Source organism: Astatotilapia calliptera, chromosome 6 (assembly GCF_964374335.1).
Source record: "Astatotilapia calliptera chromosome 6, fAstCal68.1, whole genome shotgun sequence".
Taxonomy (NCBI): Eukaryota; Metazoa; Chordata; class Actinopteri; order Cichliformes; family Cichlidae; genus Astatotilapia; species Astatotilapia calliptera.
Window position 1 is genome coordinate 38,626,728 of NC_137427.1, and position 23,209 is coordinate 38,649,936.

The 23,209-nt window shown below is 39.6% G+C and overlaps 2 protein-coding genes across 2 annotated transcripts in view; one reads left to right on the forward strand and one right to left on the reverse strand.

The window, feature by feature from the left end:
• Positions 1–1,421: 1,421 nt before the first annotated feature.
• On the reverse strand, positions 1,422–12,623 carry atpv0e2 (ATPase H+ transporting V0 subunit e2). Its single transcript, XM_026171962.2, has 4 exons — positions 12,399–12,623; positions 11,741–11,788; positions 4,162–4,260; positions 1,422–2,013 (listed from the first exon to the last, which is right to left on the reverse strand). Exons 1-3 carry the CDS (start codon positions 12,500–12,502, stop codon positions 4,167–4,169), a joined length of 246 nt encoding a protein of 81 aa, XP_026027747.1. The 5' UTR covers positions 12,503–12,623; the 3' UTR covers positions 1,422–2,013; positions 4,162–4,166.
• Positions 12,624–13,723: 1,100 nt separating this feature from the next.
• The window catches only part of LOC113024691 (uncharacterized), a 48,306-nt gene continuing 38,820 nt past the window's right edge, over positions 13,724–23,209 (forward strand). Inside the window, exon 1 of the mRNA XM_026171963.2 lies at positions 13,724–13,940. Coding sequence (XP_026027748.1) covers positions 13,895–13,940 — 46 coding nt within the window. The 5' untranslated portion in view covers positions 13,724–13,894. The remainder of the gene's footprint in view (positions 13,941–23,209) is intronic.

Genomic DNA, 23,209 nt, shown 5'->3' on the forward strand with positions numbered 1-23,209 from the left:
TAAATGGCCTGCATTTGTATAGCGCTTTTATAGTCCCTAAGGACCCCAAAGCGCTTCACACTACATTCAGTCATTCACCCATTCACACACACATTCACACACTGGCGATGGCAAGCTATATTTAATACAACATGGTGTTCACTTTTTGTAAATACAGTCCTTTGTAAAGAAAAAAAGCCACTAAAGAAAAATATGAGGCCGCAGTTTTCCTCGGTTTCTCAGTCATTTCTGCCCGTGCTCATCACGTCCAGTTTCAAAAAACAAAGACGATGACCTGCTTCAAAAGCAGGTGTTCACGAACCAATGCGCGCCGCCGCCGTGGGCACGCCCGTCTTTTACGTGCAGTTAAAAGTCACCAAAACTTTGTCGAATAAGTGAGCTACTTGGGAGTCCATGTGATGTTTGTTTACACACTCTGGCTTACTTGCAGAGAAACTAAATACCAACTACAACAAACTTTACTGGTGAGCAAAGGCTACTTTGAGAGTGTAATCAAGTGTAATTGCACTCCAGTGACACGGGGCTCTGCATGTGTAAACTGCTGTAATGCACACATTGTTACACATCCGATTTTAGACTCACACCACCACCACCACAACTACAGAAAAAGGCAAGGGGGGGGGGGGGGAAAGACAGAACACAATTTGGTCTTTCTAAAAAGTAGCTGTATTTTGATTTGGATTCTTTTTGGCTGAAGCAAAGCGGTTTCAGAGAAGAGGACAGGGAGGGCGAGTTCCAGGGAGGAGGGAAGGACGGGCGCTCAAGGTTTGGAGAGGGGAGGTGTAATTGTGGCAGTGGCTGGTAAGGTGCAATGAACTAATTTTGGGGGGTGTTTTATTGTGTACATGCTTTTTTTCTGTGTGCGATTATAAGGGCAGGGACTGCAGATGAAATAAGATAAATAACCAATAACTGCAATGATAAGACTTCTTATATTAAAATAAATTCAGAGCACTTGTCATTATTTCCCCAAACAAGAATTAGTGATGCATGCACGGGGATTGTTCGCCTTTGAATTAGAAAAAAACTCATATTCAGCCTATCAGAGGTTACAATGCTGCAGGTTTCTTCACATCTTATTTTAATAACGCACTTTTTCATCGCTTTGTTTTCTAAAAGCTCTCGAGAGTCTGAGTTTATTTGCTAAAGTTAAAATGAGGAATGCAGTGAAAGCGTTGTTTGAAGGTACATTTTAAAAATAGCAGATGTTAACACCCAATCTATCTGCAGCTTTGCTCCAAAAACACGTCCCTACAGTACAACCTACAGTACATCTGTACACAGGCAGGCGAGAATTGGGCAGGATTTCATCAAAAGGGGTCAAGTGAAGAGGGGCTGAATTGGGCGATGAGATCACCATGGCAACGAGGACCTCCGTGGTGCGGAGCACGAGGGAATGTGGGAGGGAGTTTCACGCTGAAGTGCCCCCAAAGTGGAAGGAATCGCTCTCTGCTTATTTTTTTTTCTCATTTTTTTTTTACGTGCTTTCAGGAGATTCTCGTGGCCGCGGTCCAAGCGCCCACATTAATGAACTCTTCACACGCTCGCACACGCGCTCACACTCACACCCCATTACATCACGGGTAACAACACTTATATAACAGGACCTCGCGGACACTGAGGTGATTACACCGGGCTTACATCAGTGTCAGCAAGCCAAAATAAATACACACAGAAATCCATGTTCCTCGCTGACGATGGCAGCAACGCAAAAAGAAAATATGTACACGGAACTAAACTAAAGGATTGCACATTTCAAGTGGGGGGTTGGGGGGGTGGTTACGCTTCACTTTCCTCATCTTGGTTTGTTCTGTAGTCACAGGATGAATTCAGCTTTTTTTTTTTTTTTAACTCTTATTATTCTTAAGATTCCTCAAGGTTACAAAAAACAAGGTGGCAAAACAAAATGAATCCACCCATTCTGCAGGCTGCTCGGGTGTTTGAGGACATGCCGAAACTAAAGGCGAGCAAACCAGAGGACAGGAAAGATGAGAGGCATCACATCGAACAGCCCTGCAACAGAAAGGAAAGCAAACATTTCAGCACAATCACAAATATGTCATCTTAAGGCGTGAATCGAACCAGCGTGTTTGTTGTAGCCAACAATACCCCCACCCCGAACAGCCTCTTTCAAATATTGTCAGCGCTGCGTGACCAAAAGCATCAGGGGACTCGTGTGGCAAACATGTCCTCTGAAAATTCATAAAAGTGCCCTTATTTTCTATTTCACCCGGCTCACATTTCCGTGGAGTTGATAAATATTCACGCCTGAATGCCACCTCTGTCCCCAGGGGCTGTTTAGTAGTGAGCTTTTTTCCTCTTCTTCCCCCCACTGTGCTCTAAATTTGAAAAACTGAGCTTTTTTCCCTCTTTTCTTTTTTTAATTTGCGAAGAACAAATGAAGGCGCAAGAACTGATGGTACTGAGTGGCAGAAAAGGAAATACAGAAAAACGAAACAGCTCTCAGGTTTCTTCTCAATAATTTGTTTGCCTATGGCAACGGCTTGGTTTTTTTCTTTGAAACATAAAATGATTCCACACAGCTATGAAATAACCATTCATTTAAACTCTTAAAGGTCCACATATAGGACACATGCACATGGTGATATGTAGCAAAAGGTCTCTACATAAAAACCTGTGTATTTCTTACCCCGTAATTCATCCAATTCATTGATTTGATTACACTTAAAGTCTTTTTTCCACAGTAAACATTTATGAACAGCCACTGTTTTTACTCAGTAATGGTCATTTTATGACAAAAAAAAAATAAAAAATCAGCAGTGAGCTTTTGTTTTGAAGGGTGATGTTCAGTGTGTGGGTGTACTTAAAAAGATCTGTGATTCTGCAGCGACTGTACAGACTGTATTTAATTTTTACCAGGGATGGGCATTTCAAGCATAATTACAGTCGCTTATCATATCCGAGCAGTCCTCAACTGCCACCTTCTGGTAACAACAGGACATTACATACAACCAGGTGACACCCCCCAAAAAATTATGAGGAAAAGAAACAGTTATATAAACAATTTGAGATTTTACATAAATAAAAGTGACCTATTAAGCTCATTTCCAGTTCCACACTTATTCCTGGACTGTACTACACCCAGCATGCATGTTTGTGCACCACCGTGCTGCCTTTGGATAACGCATGGAATCATCTAGACTAGCTTTGCATGATTATGCTCAAAATAATCCTTATATATCTTATACTAGGCTGTGGGGGCAGCCTCTTAAAAAAGCCACCTTAAGTAGTCTTTAGACTGAACGTCTGTCTGGCAGAGATTACTATTATTATGTTAAATGGTCAGATATTCTAATAAGATGCTCTGTTTTATGTACAGGTAATCTCATTATAAATAACTAAATAAATGTATTTTTTAAGTAGTTATTTGTAGCTGTTTATAGTGGAGACAGGAAAATGGTGCTAATGCCAATTTCTTGTGTTGGACTGACATTCAGTGAGCCAGTTACCCACTTTGCTTAGATTCTGTCATCATATCATGGACATGTCACCTGAAATCTACTTAACAGATTTTATAATTAAGTTTAATTTCCACTACTGAGCCATTTAACGGTAACAATGATCAATTCGGTGGACAACTAATTTAGAATTCATCCAATGTGCGCAATTTTCAACAGGCTTGCGCTTACCTATACTCTTTTGGACCGGTCTGTTGTCCACCTCGTATCAGATCGTACCTTAAGGTCCAAATTAGTCACCTCAGCCGCACAAGAATCCGGGTCAGTGGCAACAAGTATTAAATCCCGGTTCTTTTGTATTCTTTACGGCCAAAAAGACACAGCTCAGAAGTGGTCCTTTTACTTTAAAAATGATCTTTATTTTACATATCCGGGATATGGAGACCTGAACACAAAACACACAACCCAAGGTCTGAAGCACAAACGGAAGCCTAAGTATTTATATACTTGTTCTCCACGTCACACCACACTTTAAGTTTCGATCCAACAGCCTAGTTGGTTTCACTTTCTAGCTGCAAAAGCACGCTCTGCAAAAGCATGTAATTTCCTGTCAGCACTTTTGGCACAGAGTGTACTCAGAGTTGGGCCTTTCTTATAAAGCAATATAATCAGCATATAAACATTTAAGATGATAAATTTAAACCTCAGCATTGCCTCTGAGGTCCTGCTCAGGCAAACTTACCCTGTTTACTCCCAGAAGTAGCGCAGGTACCATATAGTTTCATTCTTGAGCTGAGGACCAAACAGAGGGTTGGTCTGGGCCAGAATGGCTATCAACCAACTAGAAAGAGAAAGTGAGAGAGAGCAGATAAATGACAAAGCACCATCAGTGTGGTGAAAGAACATGGGTGCATTTATCATGGTTGTAACCAGGTCACGGTACCATTCGATCGTATGAGCTGGAAAAAAAAATCTGATTCCAATTGAAGCAACTTTTAAAAAAATGATTCTGTTTAGGGCTGTTCGATATGACGATATATATCGGATGACGATATAAAAACGCTATCGTTTGTTTCGTGGTGTCGCAAAATAAACTGTTTACGGCAATATTTTTTCATCATTTTGATGGTCACTGTAGTGGCTATATTAATTTCTTAAAGTTCTCTCTTTCTCTTATATTTAATATAACCACACTACAGACGGACAAGCACCTGTTTTTATGCGTTGTCGTTAGCAACAACGACAGTAAAACCTTCGCATGTCCGCTTGTTTATTTTCCACATAAACCTTTCACAATAAAGCTCAAGATCCTGTTGAGACTTCAAAATAAACTGAATCACGTGAAAGATTATGCCGAGTATTTACGGATGAGAAGCAAGACAGAGTCATCAGGTGCTAAAAAATAAACCTTAGACTCAAACGTTAGAACAGGCTTTTCCTCGCAGCATGCCGTGTAATAAATACTCACAAAGAAAACGGCGGCCGTTACAACTTATGTCTAAAAATGCATCGTTTCACGCATCTGTTAAAACACTCGTTTCCAGGTACACGACGCCCAGCTGGAAACACTTCACGCGAGTCGAGCTGCCCGAGATTCACAGAATTTACAGAAAATGTTAAATTTTTGTGATTTATATCTTTATCGGACGATAGAATTCTTATATTGGGATATGAGATTTTGGTCATATCGCACAGCCCTAATTCTGTTATAAAACGTTATCAGTTATTTATGCCAATCATTACTAACAAGAAAAACAAGGAATTCAATACCATCATAATTTCTATCTTTTTAAAATACAAAACTGACATGAGAGAGAGGAGTGCGACCTTCATCCCTCTTTACTGGACTTTAAGTCAGACGCTCTTCTGGGAACTTATTATAGAGTCAATTTAGAAAAAGTGATTAATAGCAGATTAAGAGTCAGGCACAGCAACTTAAGCAGGACGCTTATTTGTAAAGGTGAAGAAAAAGGAGTGGTGAGGGTCTAAGAATCAGTCTCTCTGAGTGGTCTTGACTGAGACGACAAAATTACTTTTTATCTTTATGAAAGCAAAAGGACACTTCAGAAGATGTGGACAAAGAATCGAGGCAACGACTGACTGTTAAAAGAAGGATGTAGAACTGCCCCACATAATAATAGTAATAATGAAAAACAGAAGAAAGATGAAATTCCAATCTGGCTCCTCTAAATGTCAATGTGTTAGAAACCCTCCAACACAGTTTGCATCAGTGTCAGCTTACACAAACACTTTCTGTTATTATCTCAGGGCTTCAGTAAAAATACCAAAAATAAGAAAAAGAAAACAGATTGGCTGTAGTGTTCTATTTGTAGCCAGTATCTACTGCTGAAGTTCTGCCAGAGGCAGAAAACTGGGTCATAAATTAGCCGAAGCCAACTGTAGACACTTGTAGAAAGCAGTCTGTAGCCTGAGCGAAGGAAGAGTTTATCCAATGCAGAGAAACATGAAATGGAAAAGAAGGTCTCCTCATTTGTTCACAGCACTTTTAATAAACTGGTTAAAACCTTTTCTGCTTTTATTTTTCTTCCTGTAAGCCAATCTGTGCATGTTTTTAAACGCTCTTCGTAAATAAGCTTGTTATTATTTTTGGGAAAAGAACAGCAGACACTCACGACACACAGCGAGATTTGTGGAACAGATCTGTACGGCTGATCCAGGTACATCATTTCCAGGCTAAAACTGTGCAAACAGTGTATGTTTACAGTACGAATGCTGTTGTTGGTGGAGGTTTATCCTGAGGGTGCCCAGCTCCCTCTAGTGGTAGAATGATAATCTTATTTATGCACATCCCACCTCTTCTTGCATCCCCATTTTTTAATCCCCCTTAAAACGGCGACTGCTTTTGAAAGCTGAACATTTCTGATGATAGACCAGAGGACCAGAGCCCTCCTACACATTTGCAGGTCCCCCACAGAGCCATAGCCAAACGAGTGCACGGTACTGGTGTTCCCTGAAAATGAATGCTGATTGCCATGTCACTTTGTGTATATGCCAAACTGCTGTTTGTTTTATAAAGCATTTCAGTCGGGACCACTATGCTGAGAAGAATATTGTTACTGTCGTGGTCGTTTTCATCTGCTGTAATTTACTTTAGCTGCGCAGCTCTCCTCTGGGACCTCTTTTGACCATTCCATGTGATTACACACAAAGCTGGAGGCAGTGATAGAAGAAGCAGGACTTAACCGCAGTACAGAGCAGATATCAGAGACAACAAACACATTGATGAAATATGAATGCAAATATTAAAACACACAGACTGCAAACAAACACAAACTATGAATTCTTTTTATTTCATGCTGAGGTGGATGAAGATGTTTTGATTACGAGCTGCCATCAACATAATCTGCTGATTTTTCCACACTGATTCATTGGGGAGGCTGCGGGTTGCAAAGCAGTTTGCAGCTGTGCACCAACTGTAGGCTACATGAGCTTAAACAGCAAACCCTTTATGAGATTTATCAAGGATAACAACTGAGCCATTACTGATACTTCCTGCCACTGAGATCCTTCAGTCTTTGTTACCTGTCTGGGTTCATTCCTGTGTTTCAGTAGTCTTATTAGTATGCTGGTATTTTAAATGTAGATATGGACAAATTACAGACACATAAGGCCAAATGAAAGATTTGAGTCAGCCCCACTAGGTGCATACACATATATATGCATCTACAACACTGGGAGTTCATATCTTTTTCAGTTTGACCTTCGTTGTGCTATCAGACGAGAACAAGCCTGGTTAGTTTTCTCATCTTTCGGATTTCTGTCTCAACCAAACCCCAATTTGTGCTCTCTCTCGCTCTCTTATTGCACTTGGGAAAAACAAAAACAAAATAAAACTCGTGTCAGCAGGAATCAGCTGGCTGATGGCGTTGCTGTGACTCAGCTCGTCAGGTGGCAGATGTTTTACAGGGTTTGTTATCAGTGTGTAACTTGACTTCTAGGGCCTCCAGCACACACGGGATGTTGTTAACCCAATGCAGAAGTATCCTCCTTGTAAAATGTAAAACAGATGTCCCATTGGGCATAATTAATGCTTTTGAGAGAAAGAAAGGCAGAGAGCATCCATTTTCCTTGATTTCCCTCGCCTCCCATGAAAGCAGCATGGAGCTGTTAGCTGATAGAAATAACGAGTTAAAAGTTGGATTTTAGTTGATTCAGTTGAGTAAAAGTGTTTTTATTGGTGAGAGTTGATCCACAAGGTTTACAAAGCGTCTTATTTTCCTTGACATCAAACAGCACGTCTATCCTTACTGCACAAGGCGACCACTTCCAAACTTGGCTCGCCTTTCTACACAACTTAACTGGTTCTATCTGGGTCTCATCTCCATTTTCACCTTGTTTATTGAAAAAAAGTGTCAATACATTTCATCAGAGTTTTTGTCCTCATGCATTATCATCTTGTTTTTGTAGAAGAAAACTATGACGAACATTATTGCTTAATTAACAACCTATTCATCACTGTTGCTTTTTAAAACGTAGCTGTAGATCTTCTCGCTTCATGTGTATCAGCACGCATGAGTTTCCACCACATGACCTGCTGCAGGTTCTGACTACAGTGACTCTCCAGCACAGAGCAGATTTTAAAGAGTAGAGCAAGAGTTACGTGTGCAGCTGCAGTCCCAGATGTTGGAGTGTGGGTGACTGTGGGAGTGAGATCATCAGTGGGCAAGCAGCTGAATGACACTGAGGACTGGCTCAATATCAGCCTGGCAAGAGTTCAACGGGCACACAAACAACACACAGGAAGGGCCAGACCTCAATGGTAAGCAGTGACTGAACTTTCAAAATAAGAGCAAGGGGACTGCCTGCTAGTGTTGTTCTGTCAGATAAATTGTAAAAAAAAATCCTAACGTGAGTCACCAAATATATTTCCACAGCAGTCAACATTCCTGGGCAGGTCACTGACCTGGTCTGTGTGTGAGGAAACACTGATGTTTATTTTCATACTTCATATGTTGGTCACTAAAATGCTACAGCCACAAAAAACATTTTATTTACAGTAAAAAAAAATTTAAAAATAAAAAAATAAATAACATGGTTTCATATTCTTATGAAACCAATGGTAACTTATGTCATGCATTTGGCAAAAAATTACCCTTGGAGATAGAGCCAGGTAAAAAGACCCTGTCCCCTCTGTGCCTCTAAAAATTCTCAATTTGCTAGTAAGCCTGTGGCAAATACAAATCAAATCAAAATACATTTATATAGCACATATTAAAACAACAGTGTTGACCATAGTGCTTCACAGTCAGTAAAAACATGAGACAATTAAAACAAACAATAAAACAGGACAACAAACAATAGGTAACAACACAATAAGCTAAAACAGCCAACTAGTTAGAATCAAAGAAGTAAAAAGATACGTTTTAAGACGTGATTTAAAAGACTGGATAGACTCGGCAGTACGAATATGAACACGGAGGTTATTCCAGAGTCTGGGTGCCACGGTTGCAAAGACCCGGTCACCTCTCGACTTCATTCGAAACCTAGGTTGTGCTAGGAGCCTGTGATTGGATGATCTAAGTGCTCTGTTGGGATTGTATAAGAGGAGTAGTTCTGAGAGATAGGTGGGCGCTAAATTATTCAGAATTTTAAAAGTGAACAAAATAATTTTAAAATCTATGCGATATTTAACAGGGAGCCAATGTAATTTGGCTAAAATTGGAGTTATGCATTCATAGATTCTCGTACCTGTTAAAAGACGCGCAGCTGCATTTTGAATTAACTGAAGCCGGTAAAGAGAAGAGTGTTGGAGGCCCGAGTAGAGGGAGTTACAGTAGTCCAATCTGGATGTGATAAATGTGTGGATAAGCTTTTCAAGATCCTTTAAAGGAAGGAACGGCTTTGCTTTAGATATGTGACGCAACTGGCAAAAGCTGTTTTTTACCACAGTGGACACCTGTTTCTCAAGTTTAAAAGAGCCATCCAGGAACACTCCAAGGTTCCTTACAGTGAGCGAGAGATGGCTAGCGAGAGGGCCTAGGGCATCAGCTAACTGGTCTAGCGGAGTGTGACTACCAAAGACTATGATTTCGGTCTTATTCTCGTTCAATGTAAGAAAATTATGTGATAACCAAATTTTAGCTTCATGCAAACAGTTGAACATCAGACCCTTTATTAGTTACACCTCACTAACAATCTCTATCTTTCGCTCTCCAAATCTCAAAGGTGCTCTATTGGATTAATATCTGGTGACTGTGGAGGCCTTTGGAGTTCAGTCAACTCACTGCCATGTTCAAGAGTTTGAGACGATTTGAGCTCCAGCGTGTAGCAGAAGCCATTTCCCCAAATCATTACACGACAGCTAACTTGAACTGGGGACACAAGGCATGGTGGATCCATGCTTTCATGTTCTTTATGCCAAATTCTGACCAGACCAACCAAAGGTTGCAACAGAATCTAAGACTCATTAGACCAGACATTGTTTTTACAGTCTTCTAGGGCTGCTCGATTATGGCAAAAATGATAATCACGATTATTTTCACTGAAATTGAGATCACGATTATTTGACGATATTTATTTAACCCTTTAAGACCTAAATGGTAAATGGTAAATGGCCTGTATTTATATAGCGCTTTACTAGTCCCTAAGGACCCCAAAGCGCTTTACATATCCAGTCATCCACCCATTCACACACACATTCACACACTGGTGATGGCAAGCTACAATGTAGCCACAGCCACCCTGGGGCGCACTGACAGAGGCGAGGCTGCCGGACACTGGCGCCACCGGGCCCTCTGACCACCACCAGTAGGCAACGGGTACTATAGAACCAAGTCCACCAGAGCTTATATTATTTTTTTACATGCTGTAGTGCCATTTGTGGGAGCATTTCAAGTTGCTATACATCAATACAACTGTTATAGCCCATATTTTAATAATATGTATGCATTAAGTCCATAGTAATTACATAAATTGCAAAAAAGTGCAATAAACTACAAAAAATATTGAAAATCGCTTTTGTTTTGTTTACATATATTTCTACTTGGAGAAATTTAAGAGGTTTATCCCTCAAAACTTTAAATACAATAAAGTTGCAAAAAATAGTTTCCCACCACAGGAAATTTATTTTGAGTGTCTTCATAGTTTTATTTTGGAGATACAGTTTTTATATACTGCAGGAAAAACAAAAAACAATCCTATGATGCAAATTTGCAAAGAAAACAGCAGGTGCATCATTTCACTGTGGGAAGTGTTACGAACAGCTGATAGGAACGGCAAAGCGTGTTTCTGGAATATTATGTTTTTGTTCCTGCAAGCGCTTTTTATGCAGTTTTTGCAAAGCTTTATGTGGAAGGAAACCGTGACCGAGGACAAGCTGATGGCATCAGATGTAAGTACAACTCCTCCGGTTTCATATGCAAAACAAATTATTGCGCTAGCTTACACGGTTCAGGTTCTACAGGGATTTAAAAATAGTTACACAACACGGAGCGTGCTGCTCTGACCGGATTTAAAGGGTTAACAATGACTTTAAAAAATAATATAAAATAGTGTGCAACACCACTGAAGTTTTTTTACCTCTCTTTTCAACCAACAGCAGTCACTCTCCTCTCCAAATAACTTCTGCTTAGCTTTCCGAGCTTCCCTCGGGTCCTCTTAATCAGCGGTCTCCAACCTTTTTTGCGCCACGGACCGGTTTATGCCCGACAATATTTTCACGGACCGGCCTTTAAGGTGTCGCGGATAAATGAGGGAGGGGCTAATAATCGGCTCAGTCATTTTTAATGATCGTTGAAAGCCCAGATCGTAATCGTGATTAAAATTCGATTAATTGAGCAGCCCTACAGTCTTCCTTTGAAAATGTTTTGTGAGTTTGTGCTAAATAAAAGAGCAGGAGTGGTAATGGTGTGGTCTTCTGCTGCTGTAATCCATCGGCTTGAAGCTTCAAAGTGTTGTATGCTAAGAGATGCTTCTGCACACCTCAGTTGTAACAAGTGGTTATTTGAGTTACTGTCGCCTTCCTATCAGCTCAAAGCAGTCTGGCCATTCTCCTCTCATCTCTGGCATCAACAAGGCATTTTAGCCCAGGTTACTGCAGCTCACTGGATCACCATTGCTTGGCACCAACAGCCATTCCCCATTCAAAGTCATATTTCAATCACCTTTCTTATCTATTCTAATGATCAGTTTGAACTTCAGCAAGGAGTCTACATACCTAAATTCTTTAAGTCGCTCGAATGTGATTGGATAATTAGATCCCTGCATTAATGAGCCCTTGAGCAGGTGTACTTAACAAAGTGGCCAACATGCAAAATGACAACAGCTACATACCAAAGAAGAGTAAGCAAGTAGGTACTTACAACAAGTAGCAACAGATCGCTGTAAGGATCAGACTGGTGACAATCACACTGTCAGAGAGAGCAGAGGAGTCAGAGTCACACGTGCCCACTTTTACTATTATAACATTCATAAGCAAACATTATTAAAATTAGATCCCTAGTCACATACTGAGCAATACTGGACATTAATGCACAAACGATAGAAATATTGTAATCACACAGTTTTTCAAGGAGACTGGCCCTGACTCCACGACTTACAATCTTCCCCGTACTCTGCTTTTCACAAATAAAACCATCAGAATGACTTTTGTCCAAACGAGCCGACTCGACCTTTGAAATTACTGGTAGTGTGTGTGTGTGTGTGTGTGTGTGTGTGTGTGTGTGTGTGTGTGTGTGTGTGTGTGTGTGTGTGTGTGTGTGTGTGTGTGTGTTGGATGGAGGGATAGCTGAATGACTGTTTCGTGGATGACGCTGGGCCTCCATCACCAGAAGAGGATCAGGAGCACGCTCGCGCGCGTCGCATATGTCTAAAGATTCTTTCCGACCGACACAGCGAAAACACTAACAGCAAGGAAAATACAATTATAGTTACAAAGTATAATAATAACACTGTCAAATGAAAGGGAACGCAAAATGATGTCGTTAATTGTATCCAATTAAAAGCAGTTACACCACCTACCCCCGATTGGGTCCTTTGGGCACTAAAAACGGAGCTACGACCCCCACCAACGCCCATAACGTGGTGAAGCAGATCATCGGCAGGGCGAGAGAATGATAGACCATGGCTTTAGTCCGCAGGACCCCGCAGATGTACAAAAAAATCTCTGCTTGTCCTTTTGAAGATAAAGATGCTTCAATGGCCGCTGAGCCAGTCTGTCGCTTCTGTTAGGGACCCGCCCAAATCAGTCGCTGCTGTCGATGATTGGTTGAAAGCTCTGCTAAAGCGACGTTTTATTGGTTCAGCCTGCTGTCTTTCAGCATTACAGAACGGGGGGATTGGACGGATGTATATGCCAGCAGATTAGAGGCAAGTGCAGACCCCCTCACCATCACCACATCACACACCATGCTTTCAGCAGAAATCTATATATTTAATTAATTAATTAAACCATAACCAAATATAAAAATTTCTAATAACTTAAGTTTCCATATTTGTTTTTCTGCTACAGCTTCTTATTGTATACTTCCTTTTAGTAAATGGTACTGGTATTCTAAACATCCAAATATCATGTCACATTTGACCTCTGACCTCACTGTTACATTTCACATCTGCTCAAGTAAACCCTCAAATACATTGTTTTTTTTACAAACTGAACTGGAATGACTGACTGTTCACTTTATAATTTCAAATAAAGTTTGGAAAAAAAACCATTGTTTTTACTGGGCTTCAAACAGCTTAAACTTCATTTAAAAAGAAGAAAGAAAACCAAATGAGTACATATTTAAATTTGCTGTCTTATAAGCAAAATTTGGTGCTTATGATACAGTAGAAAATGTGTTGAGAGGCATTTGATGTGAATCACTATGTCATTTGTATATGCTCCTTTCATATCCCCTGTTGATGGCTTTACTACAGGATTTAATATTTTTAATCTTCAATTAATCTTCAGTTGAAGTGAATACATGTAAAAAAAAAAAAGGATAGTTTATTCAGAATTAAACCCTCATAGGGAATTATAGTTAAATGCTGGAACAGTTAACAGAATGAAATAAATGAATCTAAAATGCAAGTAAAACAAAATTATTGACAAAACATTAAATAAAACCCACAAAAAAATAATTGTAGTTGTACAATTTATTGATCTTTAAATATTATATTGTTTTCTATTCTTTTCAACGTGTAAATCTCGCAGTTTGATGTCAAGCCTTTAGGAAAATTATGAAAAGACCGACGTTAACGCTTCCGCGGTTTTATTTTGATGGGTGTGGAAAGGAAGCCGTTTTTCCTATTTTATTGTTGAAAGCAATAACCGGAAAAGTGTTTTGCTGTAATCCAGTTAACTTGATGACCGTACAATCGGAGGCGGATCAGCGGGGAATGTTTCATATGAGCCGGTACTGGCACCGGCGAGCTGTCGGCGCTTAATGAAGGGTGGAAGTGTGTGACTGTGTACAAAGGGACAGCTGGGATTTAATGCCGAGTGAGGCCCGCTAATGTGTGGACGGTAAAAGCTGATGAAGTTCACCAGAGATATCTGCCGGCTGCTAGGCTTAAGAGGCGGTGAGTAATACTGCCAGCCAGCCGTTACCAACTTTCGGCTCTTCGGTGAAATAAAGTGGTGACACTGGTTGGTTGCTCTGTGGACTTTCTGTTTTTATTGAATACTGTATCTCAGAGCCCCTATTGTCCAGGCTTCAGTAGCACTCACAATTAATAACTTTCGGAAATAGTCTGTATATGTGTTAGAAAAATATGCCAGAAAGATGTATAAAACATAAAGAGTCAAACAGACTATTCAGAGATTCAGTAGCTGTACTGTTATCCGTCACCTGCCAACATATAATGATGTTGGTGGCATTTTCCGAGTTTCTATAGTTGCTACATTGTTACATTTACATATGAATGAAGTGTGGCCTTTTTGAGTGTTATAAGACCAAACTGTGTTTTTAGGTTAATAGAAGTTGGACTCAGGTGGAGAGTGGGCGTTTTAGTCACTCCTGCCTGTAATTTTAATTGTTCTTCGTGTTTGTGTAAGTGACCTGATTTTACAGTGAGTTCTGACTTGAGTGAGAGCCCAGAGCTCACCAAAGTAACATTTCTGGGGAGAAATGAGGGCTCTTTGGAATTGTTATCAGTGTTTATGTATAATACACATACCTTGGAGACAATCACAAACCAACCACAGTAATAGTAACTGGCCATCTATACCTTTATTGTATTTGAAGAAGGTTATTGCCAGAGCTGCCACCTGTTTCACTTTACTTTAATCCGAGTTCAGCTTCATGCACTATATGTATTTACACAATCCTATTAATGTCCCATTGAGTATCAGGTATGACATTACTGATTTATAATACTAGTAATATTTTTACACATTCACACACACACACACACACACACACACACACACACCCACCCACACACACACACACACACACACACACACACACACACACACACACACACACACACACACACACACACACACACGCACACGCACACACATCATTGTTATTGCCAGTTGATTATTGTTAGCTATGTGTGACTAATAGGCCAGTAGCAGCCAACAGTAATCCATGGCTTTTATAGGAATCATTCAGATTACTAAAGAGCTGTGAGGTTTTGGAGATTGGTTTTGTGGCATTTTGCCTTTTTTAAAAACACTATAAATAAAGGATAAAGAAAGATTGCTCTGGAACATGGTTTTATTGGCAGATATCCTGAGTTGAGGTATCAAATGACCAACAGGGTTGGTGCATCACTAATTTATAACAGTGTCTGTTGTGAACAAAGCACATATATGAGCATCCAAGTTATTATTACTACTGAGTAATAATAATCTGAGTTTTTTGTAGTCTGTCTCACTCATATAGATCTTCTATGTAGTGTGTAAACAGAGCATACAAATGACATTGACCGAAGACCCTTTAGTTCCAAAGGCTATTCACACTTTTAATCAACTGTTTAACTAAAGTTAAAGAGTGAACACTACAAGGTAAATAGTTCACTACAGCAGCTTGCTGTTTTTAAAGCTGAACATTATTTTAAAAGTCATTTATAAAGTCTGCATTTATACTGATGGGTGCCACACAGTTCATATTTAAGACCTTTATGGCTTCAAAATTGTACTTTTGGTCTTCTGTTATGATGATTTCCATTTCTGTTTGCAAATGAATTAGATCTTAGGTGCCCTGTTTGGGCATTTACTATGTTTAGACTCAGCTGGAAAAGGATTATAAGCACAACCAAAAATATTTGACTGACAAATGAGCTGCACGCCAGCCCCACAAGAATGTACAGGAACTGGTCTGACCACCACTGTAACCTTTAAGTTTATGGTCAGCCATGACCGGTAATAACGTCATCCATGTAATGAAGACTTAATAAAAGTGTCTACACTCCAAATATGGGGCATTCAAGCCAGCAGCAGGAGACAGAAAATAAAAGTTGAATTTTACTGAAAGCAGTAAAATGTACTTTAATTTTGTTTGCATACAAACAAATTTGGTGCCCTCCGCAAAGAAGTTTTGGCCTTTCCTCAGTGGGAAAATCACCATGAAAGGACTTTTAATGAGAAGACTTTTAAACAATTTTTAAAATTAGGGATTCAATTAATTCAGCACCATATACATTTTTAAAAATCAAATTACTAGAAATAACAGGAAAACTTGTTTGTGAACATCAGGAGAACAAAATCACTCATACAATACAGACGTACAGATGTATGACAATAAACAGGACTTTTATGTGCCTGGGGTTCAGTGCTGTGCTCTATGGTGGGGTGCACAGGGGCATCAAATACTAAAAGACTAAAGAAAGTGATTTATAAGTCAGTGAGGTTATATATTGGTTTGGAGCTTGAATCTCCGTCACACATGCCTCATCTCACGCAGAAGCAGGTTCAGCAAACCACTCATTCCACTGCAATGTACCAAAGAGCACTACAAGAAATACCTCCTTCCTTTGTACTTTTATTTTTCAATTTTTTCAGTTAAATTTTTCCCTAACCACCAAAGGTACATGTTGAGACAGAATTTTATGAATGAAAATGAAACCTGAAACTAAATCCAAACGGAAATTCCTTATGTATGACATGGCCTTTAACTATGTCAATGTTGTTGGTTGCTAGTTGACATTCCAGGCTCTGTTTGCATAGTTTACTTGCTAAATTTAGCTGTGAGCCTGCCCACTTAGTGCCACAGTTTTCTAATTTTGCTCAGTTTCCGTGCTATTCAGTGTTGGGCAATCGCTGAAAGTGTCTATCCATATGGATGCCCTTTGTTTTTTTAAAACAAATTTCTCTTTTAATCCCATGAGGAGACGACTTCATCAGTGATGACCCCAACCTTACCATAAATCAGGAGTTTGACAGTCGCTTGGATGTGCTTCTGAGTGTATGCTGCTTCAGCCTCCATCTTAGTTCTTGCTACTATGTGGTGGATAGTCTCCGGGTTAGTTTTGCACTTGGAATATAATGTGTGGGTGAATAATTTTGGAAATATAGTGTTTCTATATAAAGTACAGATGTAAAAGCACTGTTGTGTTTATATTGAAATGAAAACATGTTGTCACTGCAGTCAATGAAAAGTTGTGACAAATTATTATGATCTCAATGTTGAACTGTGTTGGCTGTAATCGTGCAGCCCTTCCTAATCGTCCACATAGGATGCAGACTGCTGTGATGTGGAAACCACACCCTGTGGAACATTAATGACTTTCAAGTGATGAAAATGCAAAGAAAAATAGGCAGGTATTGAGCTCAGCTTGTTTTTAGTTTCACTGAGCGTATCCTGGGATCCTGTTGATATACGATGGCGTGGCGTATATGTTAGCGACACACCACGTGTGACGAGCACCCACATGGATGCCCTTTACGGTGGATACACCAGTATCGAATGATAATGATAGAAAGACTTGAGAGACCCACTTCTTAGAACATCAGTAGTCATGGTGATCAGTTTGAGTGGGATCATCTACAGGTAACCTGCCAGATCCATGATTAAATATCTGTGTGTAATATCCCATATAGAAAAGAAATAGAAAAAACTTTGCATAAGATGTGGCCTACTTCATATAGTGAATCATATAAGGCTTACATGATTTACTCATGAAAGTAGCCACTTTCTCATTACTTTCATATATTGTTTTAGGAAGTATCCAAAACATACAAGTTTCATTTATATAATTTTTCAAGGGATCTTATATCTGTTTTAATTCTTGTATGCTTTTCATACAAGTTTCACACAAGACAGATACAAACTTTATAAGATTTAGATCTTTTCCATATGGGATAATATGCACTCAGCTCATGTACATTTAAAACTGATGATACACTTTAAATTCATCATGTTCCTTCAACAAAGTAATAAAAAGTCGACAGGAATCTGAAGCATTACTAGACCCAACATCCTTCATCACACTGTGTCTTCTTTCAAGTTCTGACCTTTGCTGTCTGTATCATGACTTTGGCAGCTGAAGATATTTAATTTTCTGGTTAAACAAACGCCTACACCATTAACACGGTCCTCTTCCTGCCATCTATAACCTCTAGACATAAATTAGGTTTATTTTGTATTTCGTATCAGTACTACCATGTTCATCATTCCTCGTGTCCTTGGACTGTGTTGCTTGGGAACGTCATTCCCCTGACTTTTCAGTGCTTATGTTATTTCACATCTTAAAGAAGAATTGTACGTCTCGGTACTTTAAACACAATTTGAAATCAGCATCTTCTTACTACTCTTACGAAAAACAGTTCCAAGTATGAATTGCGTTTCACTTTCTAGTTCCAGTTAAAGAGCTGCTTTTCCTAAATAGCTGCATAAGAAACAAGCATTTAAACATTTAAAAAAAAGAAATGTTATTGAGGTGACTGAGCAGCTCATTCTCTTAAATCTCTTAAAGGTCCCAATGGGTTTTCTTTTAATCGCTTGGTAAATTTTCAGGAACTAAAAGATGTTACACTTCAAGTTAAGAGTCACAGATTTTGGCATTAAATCAGAGTAAAGCTTTCAAGCACAACCTCCCCCGGTTCCAAAATACACAGAGAACAGAAGAAGTTAAAGTTACAGCAGCTTTTGTATCATAAAGGGCAGCTTTATTCCTTGTCAAGCACATTTGGCCCTGTGGTTTCAATCATGATAATCATTTTACAAACACATTTTTAAATAGGACAGGAATGGAATTGAAAAACAACCAGTCACAGACAGTGACGGCTTCATTATGATTACCGCCCTATCAGTAATCATAATGAACTACTTACTGGAATTAAGTAACACATAAAAACCCTAGTCACAGACAGTGACTGGTTGTGACTGGAGTGGACGTCCCAGCAAATTCACCCCAAGATCAGACCATGCAATCCTCAGAGAAATCCTAGCGCTACATCTCAGACGCTACAGACCTCAGTCAGCATGAAAGTACAATTCGAACACGACGGATAAAGAAAGGCTTGTTTGGAGGGGAACAAACACAAAACCTCTAGAAGACTAAGACTTGGCTGTGGACATAATGCACAGCACCATGTTTGGTGAAAACTAAACATGGCATAGAAATAAGACAGGAATATATACACCCCCCCCCCCCCCCCCCCAATACAAATATGATTAAGAAGACCATGAATTCATTTTTTGTCCTATCAGGAATTATAGTGATCTACTTACTGCAATGAAGCAACACATAAAGACACACATGAGTCAGAGCGATAGCATGTCCTGCATGCGTCTTTCAGTCTTGTATTTGTTTACAAAACTGGGTGCGTCTGTGTGTGATTAGCCTCGGCACTAATTAGCCAAAAGATTTAGCTGCTAAAATAGGGGGAACTACCCGTTTTGAATTTAATGTCACAGCTATAATACAGAGGCTGGATAAGAAACTTGTTACCTAAATGTAAACATGTAAAATTATTTTCTTTTTAAGTTGATTACGGTTCAAATTTGGAAAATGGAAGCAAGTTCCTCTGCTCTGTAAATGGTGTGAGGAATCAGCGCCACATATTTTATCACACAGACCTCACTTGGTTATGAAACAATCAGTTAATTGTTGACTTTCTTTTGAGCCTCTGAAATTGAAGGACTGCTCATAAAAGTGGCTGTAACTGGAAGCTGGAAGTCTACAGTCTTACTACTGCTTCTGTAAAATTAGCTTTGGTAGTTTATAGAGGCAAAAATAAAATAAAAAAAAAGAAGTGCCATTGTCCAAAGGTTATGGACCTATGTGTATCAGAGCTTCCAAGCATGAAAGAATTTGTGTCAAAATTCAAGATGATGTATTGATGAAGGTAGGCAGGTATTCACAAACATAATCTAAGTAAAGTTTAATTTTAGTGGTTGCTGGGATATAAAATCACTATCTTTTAGAAATTGCATAAGATGATTTCTGATTTTCTTCCTAAAACAAGAAAAGAATAAAGTAAAAAAAAAAATTCCTCTGGAAGCTAGGGAGTGTCCACACAGCAGGTTGGCAATCAGAAGCCATAGAAAGTCAGTGACATTCAGTGACTTTGAGTCACAGCAAGTGACATAACTGTGGGCATTGTGAAGCGGGCGGGTTAACCGGAATTAAACTTCTCCCAACTTTGAGGTGAGTGATTGAAACTAACAATGAGAGCAAAGAATGCTACTGTTTGAGATTTGAGGGAATAGGTTTAAACCAGAGCCCTTGAGTAGCTTTTTAGTTGTTTTTTTAAGTTCTTGCCTTTTAAAATACATCTCAAACCTTTATACTGGTATAATGCTATGGCGCGGCTAGCATATGTTACTAACATTCTGAACTATTGCGAGGATGATGGAGTCTCGCAATAGTTCAGCATCACACGTGGTGATGGCACGACTCTCCTATTCAATGCTCTGGGTTTAATGCATTATAAGGTTGCTTAGGCAACTGGAGGGATTGGTCTACTAGTGTCCAGTAACTACCAAGCAAAAAGCAAGAAGAGAATCACTCGCTGTGTGGACAACTCTTTAGACTTTTACCATCATCTTTGCTATTGTGGGGTTCCTCCGTAGATTTAAAGTGTCATTGGAATCATATTTATGTCATACCACGTGTCTGTGAGTAAAAACATAATCCGAGCAAATGACCTTATTTCACCGGTGCAATTAGGTTAGTTATGCCTCTCTCTCTTGAAATGTGTCTAATATTTTTTATTTTTCACCAAAATAGTTTGCAGTTGATTATTAAAAAACATTGAGCTCAGTTCTTATGCTTTGTTAGCATACTTTACTGGTAAACAGCCTTGGAAGACCTGCAGATGAATTTGAACACTGTCATTTATGGAAAAAAACGCACAAAGATATAATTGGATTAAATGCGAGGACCTTGGTAGCTTACCACTTCAGTGAAATGTGCGCAAAGACTACTTTCTCTGTTTCGTTTATCTGTATGTCTGAGTCAGAAGCCTCTCTGTTCTGCTGTACTGCTTGTCTTTAGAGCAAGGTCAGGGTTTATTTATCACCCTTAAACTCTTCCAGCAGTCCAGGGGATAGAATTGCTTCACTTTCCTGGAAACTTTTTTTTTAACCATGAAACAGTTAGAGAAGATATTGAGGTTTCTGTTGCAGTCAGCATAAAATAGTAAATAGGTTTGGGAGAACAGCATGTATGTTTGAAAGATAACCTCAGATTGCTAGTGGTGCATGACTGTGTTGTTGTGTAACGTCACTTTGGGGCCACCATTTGAATAATAACCGATTTGAGAATATATTTATCTTTGAAAGAACAAAGATAACATTTTTCTGTTTTCATGTGAATGTAACACAACGTCCTAATTTAAACATCATTAAAACAATTATTTCATGACATCACTCGAAGGAATTAGTGGATTTACATAGATTTCTTTGAATTGCAGTAAAAAGTTTACGTTTTTCACTTGTTAATAAACTGCAGAAGAATCTTTACACCAATCATATTCTTGTCGTTCTTTACTGCAAATAACAACTGCAGTGTAGACTCAACCTGCTGCCCTGTTTCAGTTCTGGAGGACTTACTAAAGCAGTACACACTCTTGTTAACATTTTGGAGATTGCACACAAGCTCATGCATGTAGCACATAACTTAATGTTGCCTTTCATACCTGATCTGAAAGCTCCCATGGTGCTTAATCTGCTGAGTAAATATTACAAACCTAGGCTGAATAGAGAGCAGTCATAACTCGCTGAATCATCCTGATATCCTGTCCTCCTGTCATGGTCCCTGTGCCTCACCAGCTGATCCAGCTCATTATGGGCTCCCGCCCCTGGCCCACGCACCTGCTGCCTATCGGGATGATCACAAGGCCGATTTAAGACAGCAGCACTGTGTCACTCGTCGCTGGATCGTTGAGCTATCAGCGTCAGTCGCTCAGTAGTTTGTGAATCAGAATCTGTGAGTTCTTTCCATCTGTTCGCCTCTAACTAAAGTTTCTGTGTACAGACCTTTCCCGGACCTTTCCCTGCCTGCCTATCATCCCGTGGACGAGTGAGTGGATTTGTGTTTCCCCAGTGTGGGGAGTGAAGAGAGAGAGCCTTTGGAGGGCGTCGGATTCCCGTCTTTCCCCTCACATACCCCGGAACCCTGGACCCCCCTCCCCTCCCTCCAGCACGTTGTAAATAGCATCACCTGGTGTCGTTGTGTAAATAAATTTGTAAACTCTGTAAAGAGTCCCGGTCTGCGCCTGAGTCCGTTAACTAAAACCTGACACCTCCCATAGGAGCATGAGTAGAGGTCTCTTTTTTTCCTCTTGGACTTTCCCATTGTAGTGTACATTTCAGTGTTTCTTTCGTAACGCTACCGATCTCCGACCTGTATCCCCATGTGACACACAACATCTGTGTTGTGTGTGTAAGGTCGGGGGGGTCCCATTTCACTGCAGGGCAATCTGCATGTGGCGAATAAAGCCTTGATTGATTGACATGCTTGTTCATCACAGTGGAATCTTGTAGTCACCCTTAAGAAATTTCATCACATGCAGCAGTAATATTAACATTTAATTTAAATGCAAACTAACATGTCTGATTTGTATTCTGAATTATGTTGGTGGCTTAGGTTTACTAATATAAATGCCCATAGGTGGGAATGTGAGTGCGGATGGTTGTCTGTCTCTATGTGTGACCTGTCCAAGGGGTACCCTGCCTCTCGCCTGATGGTAAGCTGGGATGGGCGCCAGCCCCCTTGCAACTCTGGTAAGGATAAGCAGGAGAAAATGGTGGATTTTTAGGATATTCGTTTCCTGTTGCGTTAATTGAATTTGCATCTTCTGACCTGATGCTTCCAGTGGTCTTTTCCCATGCTCCCAGATTAATTTAAAGACAATTCTAGATGCATTTCCAAATATCTGGTGCAGATTGTGACAAATAATCCGAATGTATCACACACCTGTATAATCTCGTTCAATAAATGAACGTGTTTTCTCGAGCAAATTTAAAAACAAACTTGAGACAAAGACTCATGGCAAAATAACCTTAGAAATCACCATCATGGTGTTTAATCCATTAAGATTCTCTCCAAGGTACTGCAGCCACGTTCAGTAGTTTGTGAGTCTCTTTGGCTTCACCTTTGTCTTCAGTAACTTAAAATCCTGCTCTTTCAGGATGAGATCAGGTGATTGACTTGTCCCTTGAGGACTATTCAATTTCTTTGCTCTGAGCATGCTTTGGGTCATTATTATTTGGTTTGGAGTTAGAGCAGGGCAATATGACCAAAAATGTTTATCATTATACATTTATACATTTGAAACACATTACATTTGCAATAAGGATATAACTGACAATATAATCGACACTTTACAACTCCACAACTTTATTGGTGCAAAAAGAAAAAAAAAGTCATCAATGTATTTTCACTTAAATAAG

Coding starts and splice junctions, on each gene's coding strand:
- atpv0e2 (XM_026171962.2), bottom strand. CDS start 12,502: ATGGTCTATCATTCTCTCGCCCTGCCGATGATCTGCTTCACCACGTTA. Junction 11,789..12,398: donor CCCAAAGGACCCAATCGGGG/GTAGGTGGTGTA, acceptor TCTCTCTGACAG/TGTGATTGTCACCAGTCTGA. Junction 4,261..11,740: donor GCGATCTGTTGCTACTTGTT/GTAAGTACCTAC, acceptor TTCTCTTTCTAG/TTGGTTGATAGCCATTCTGG.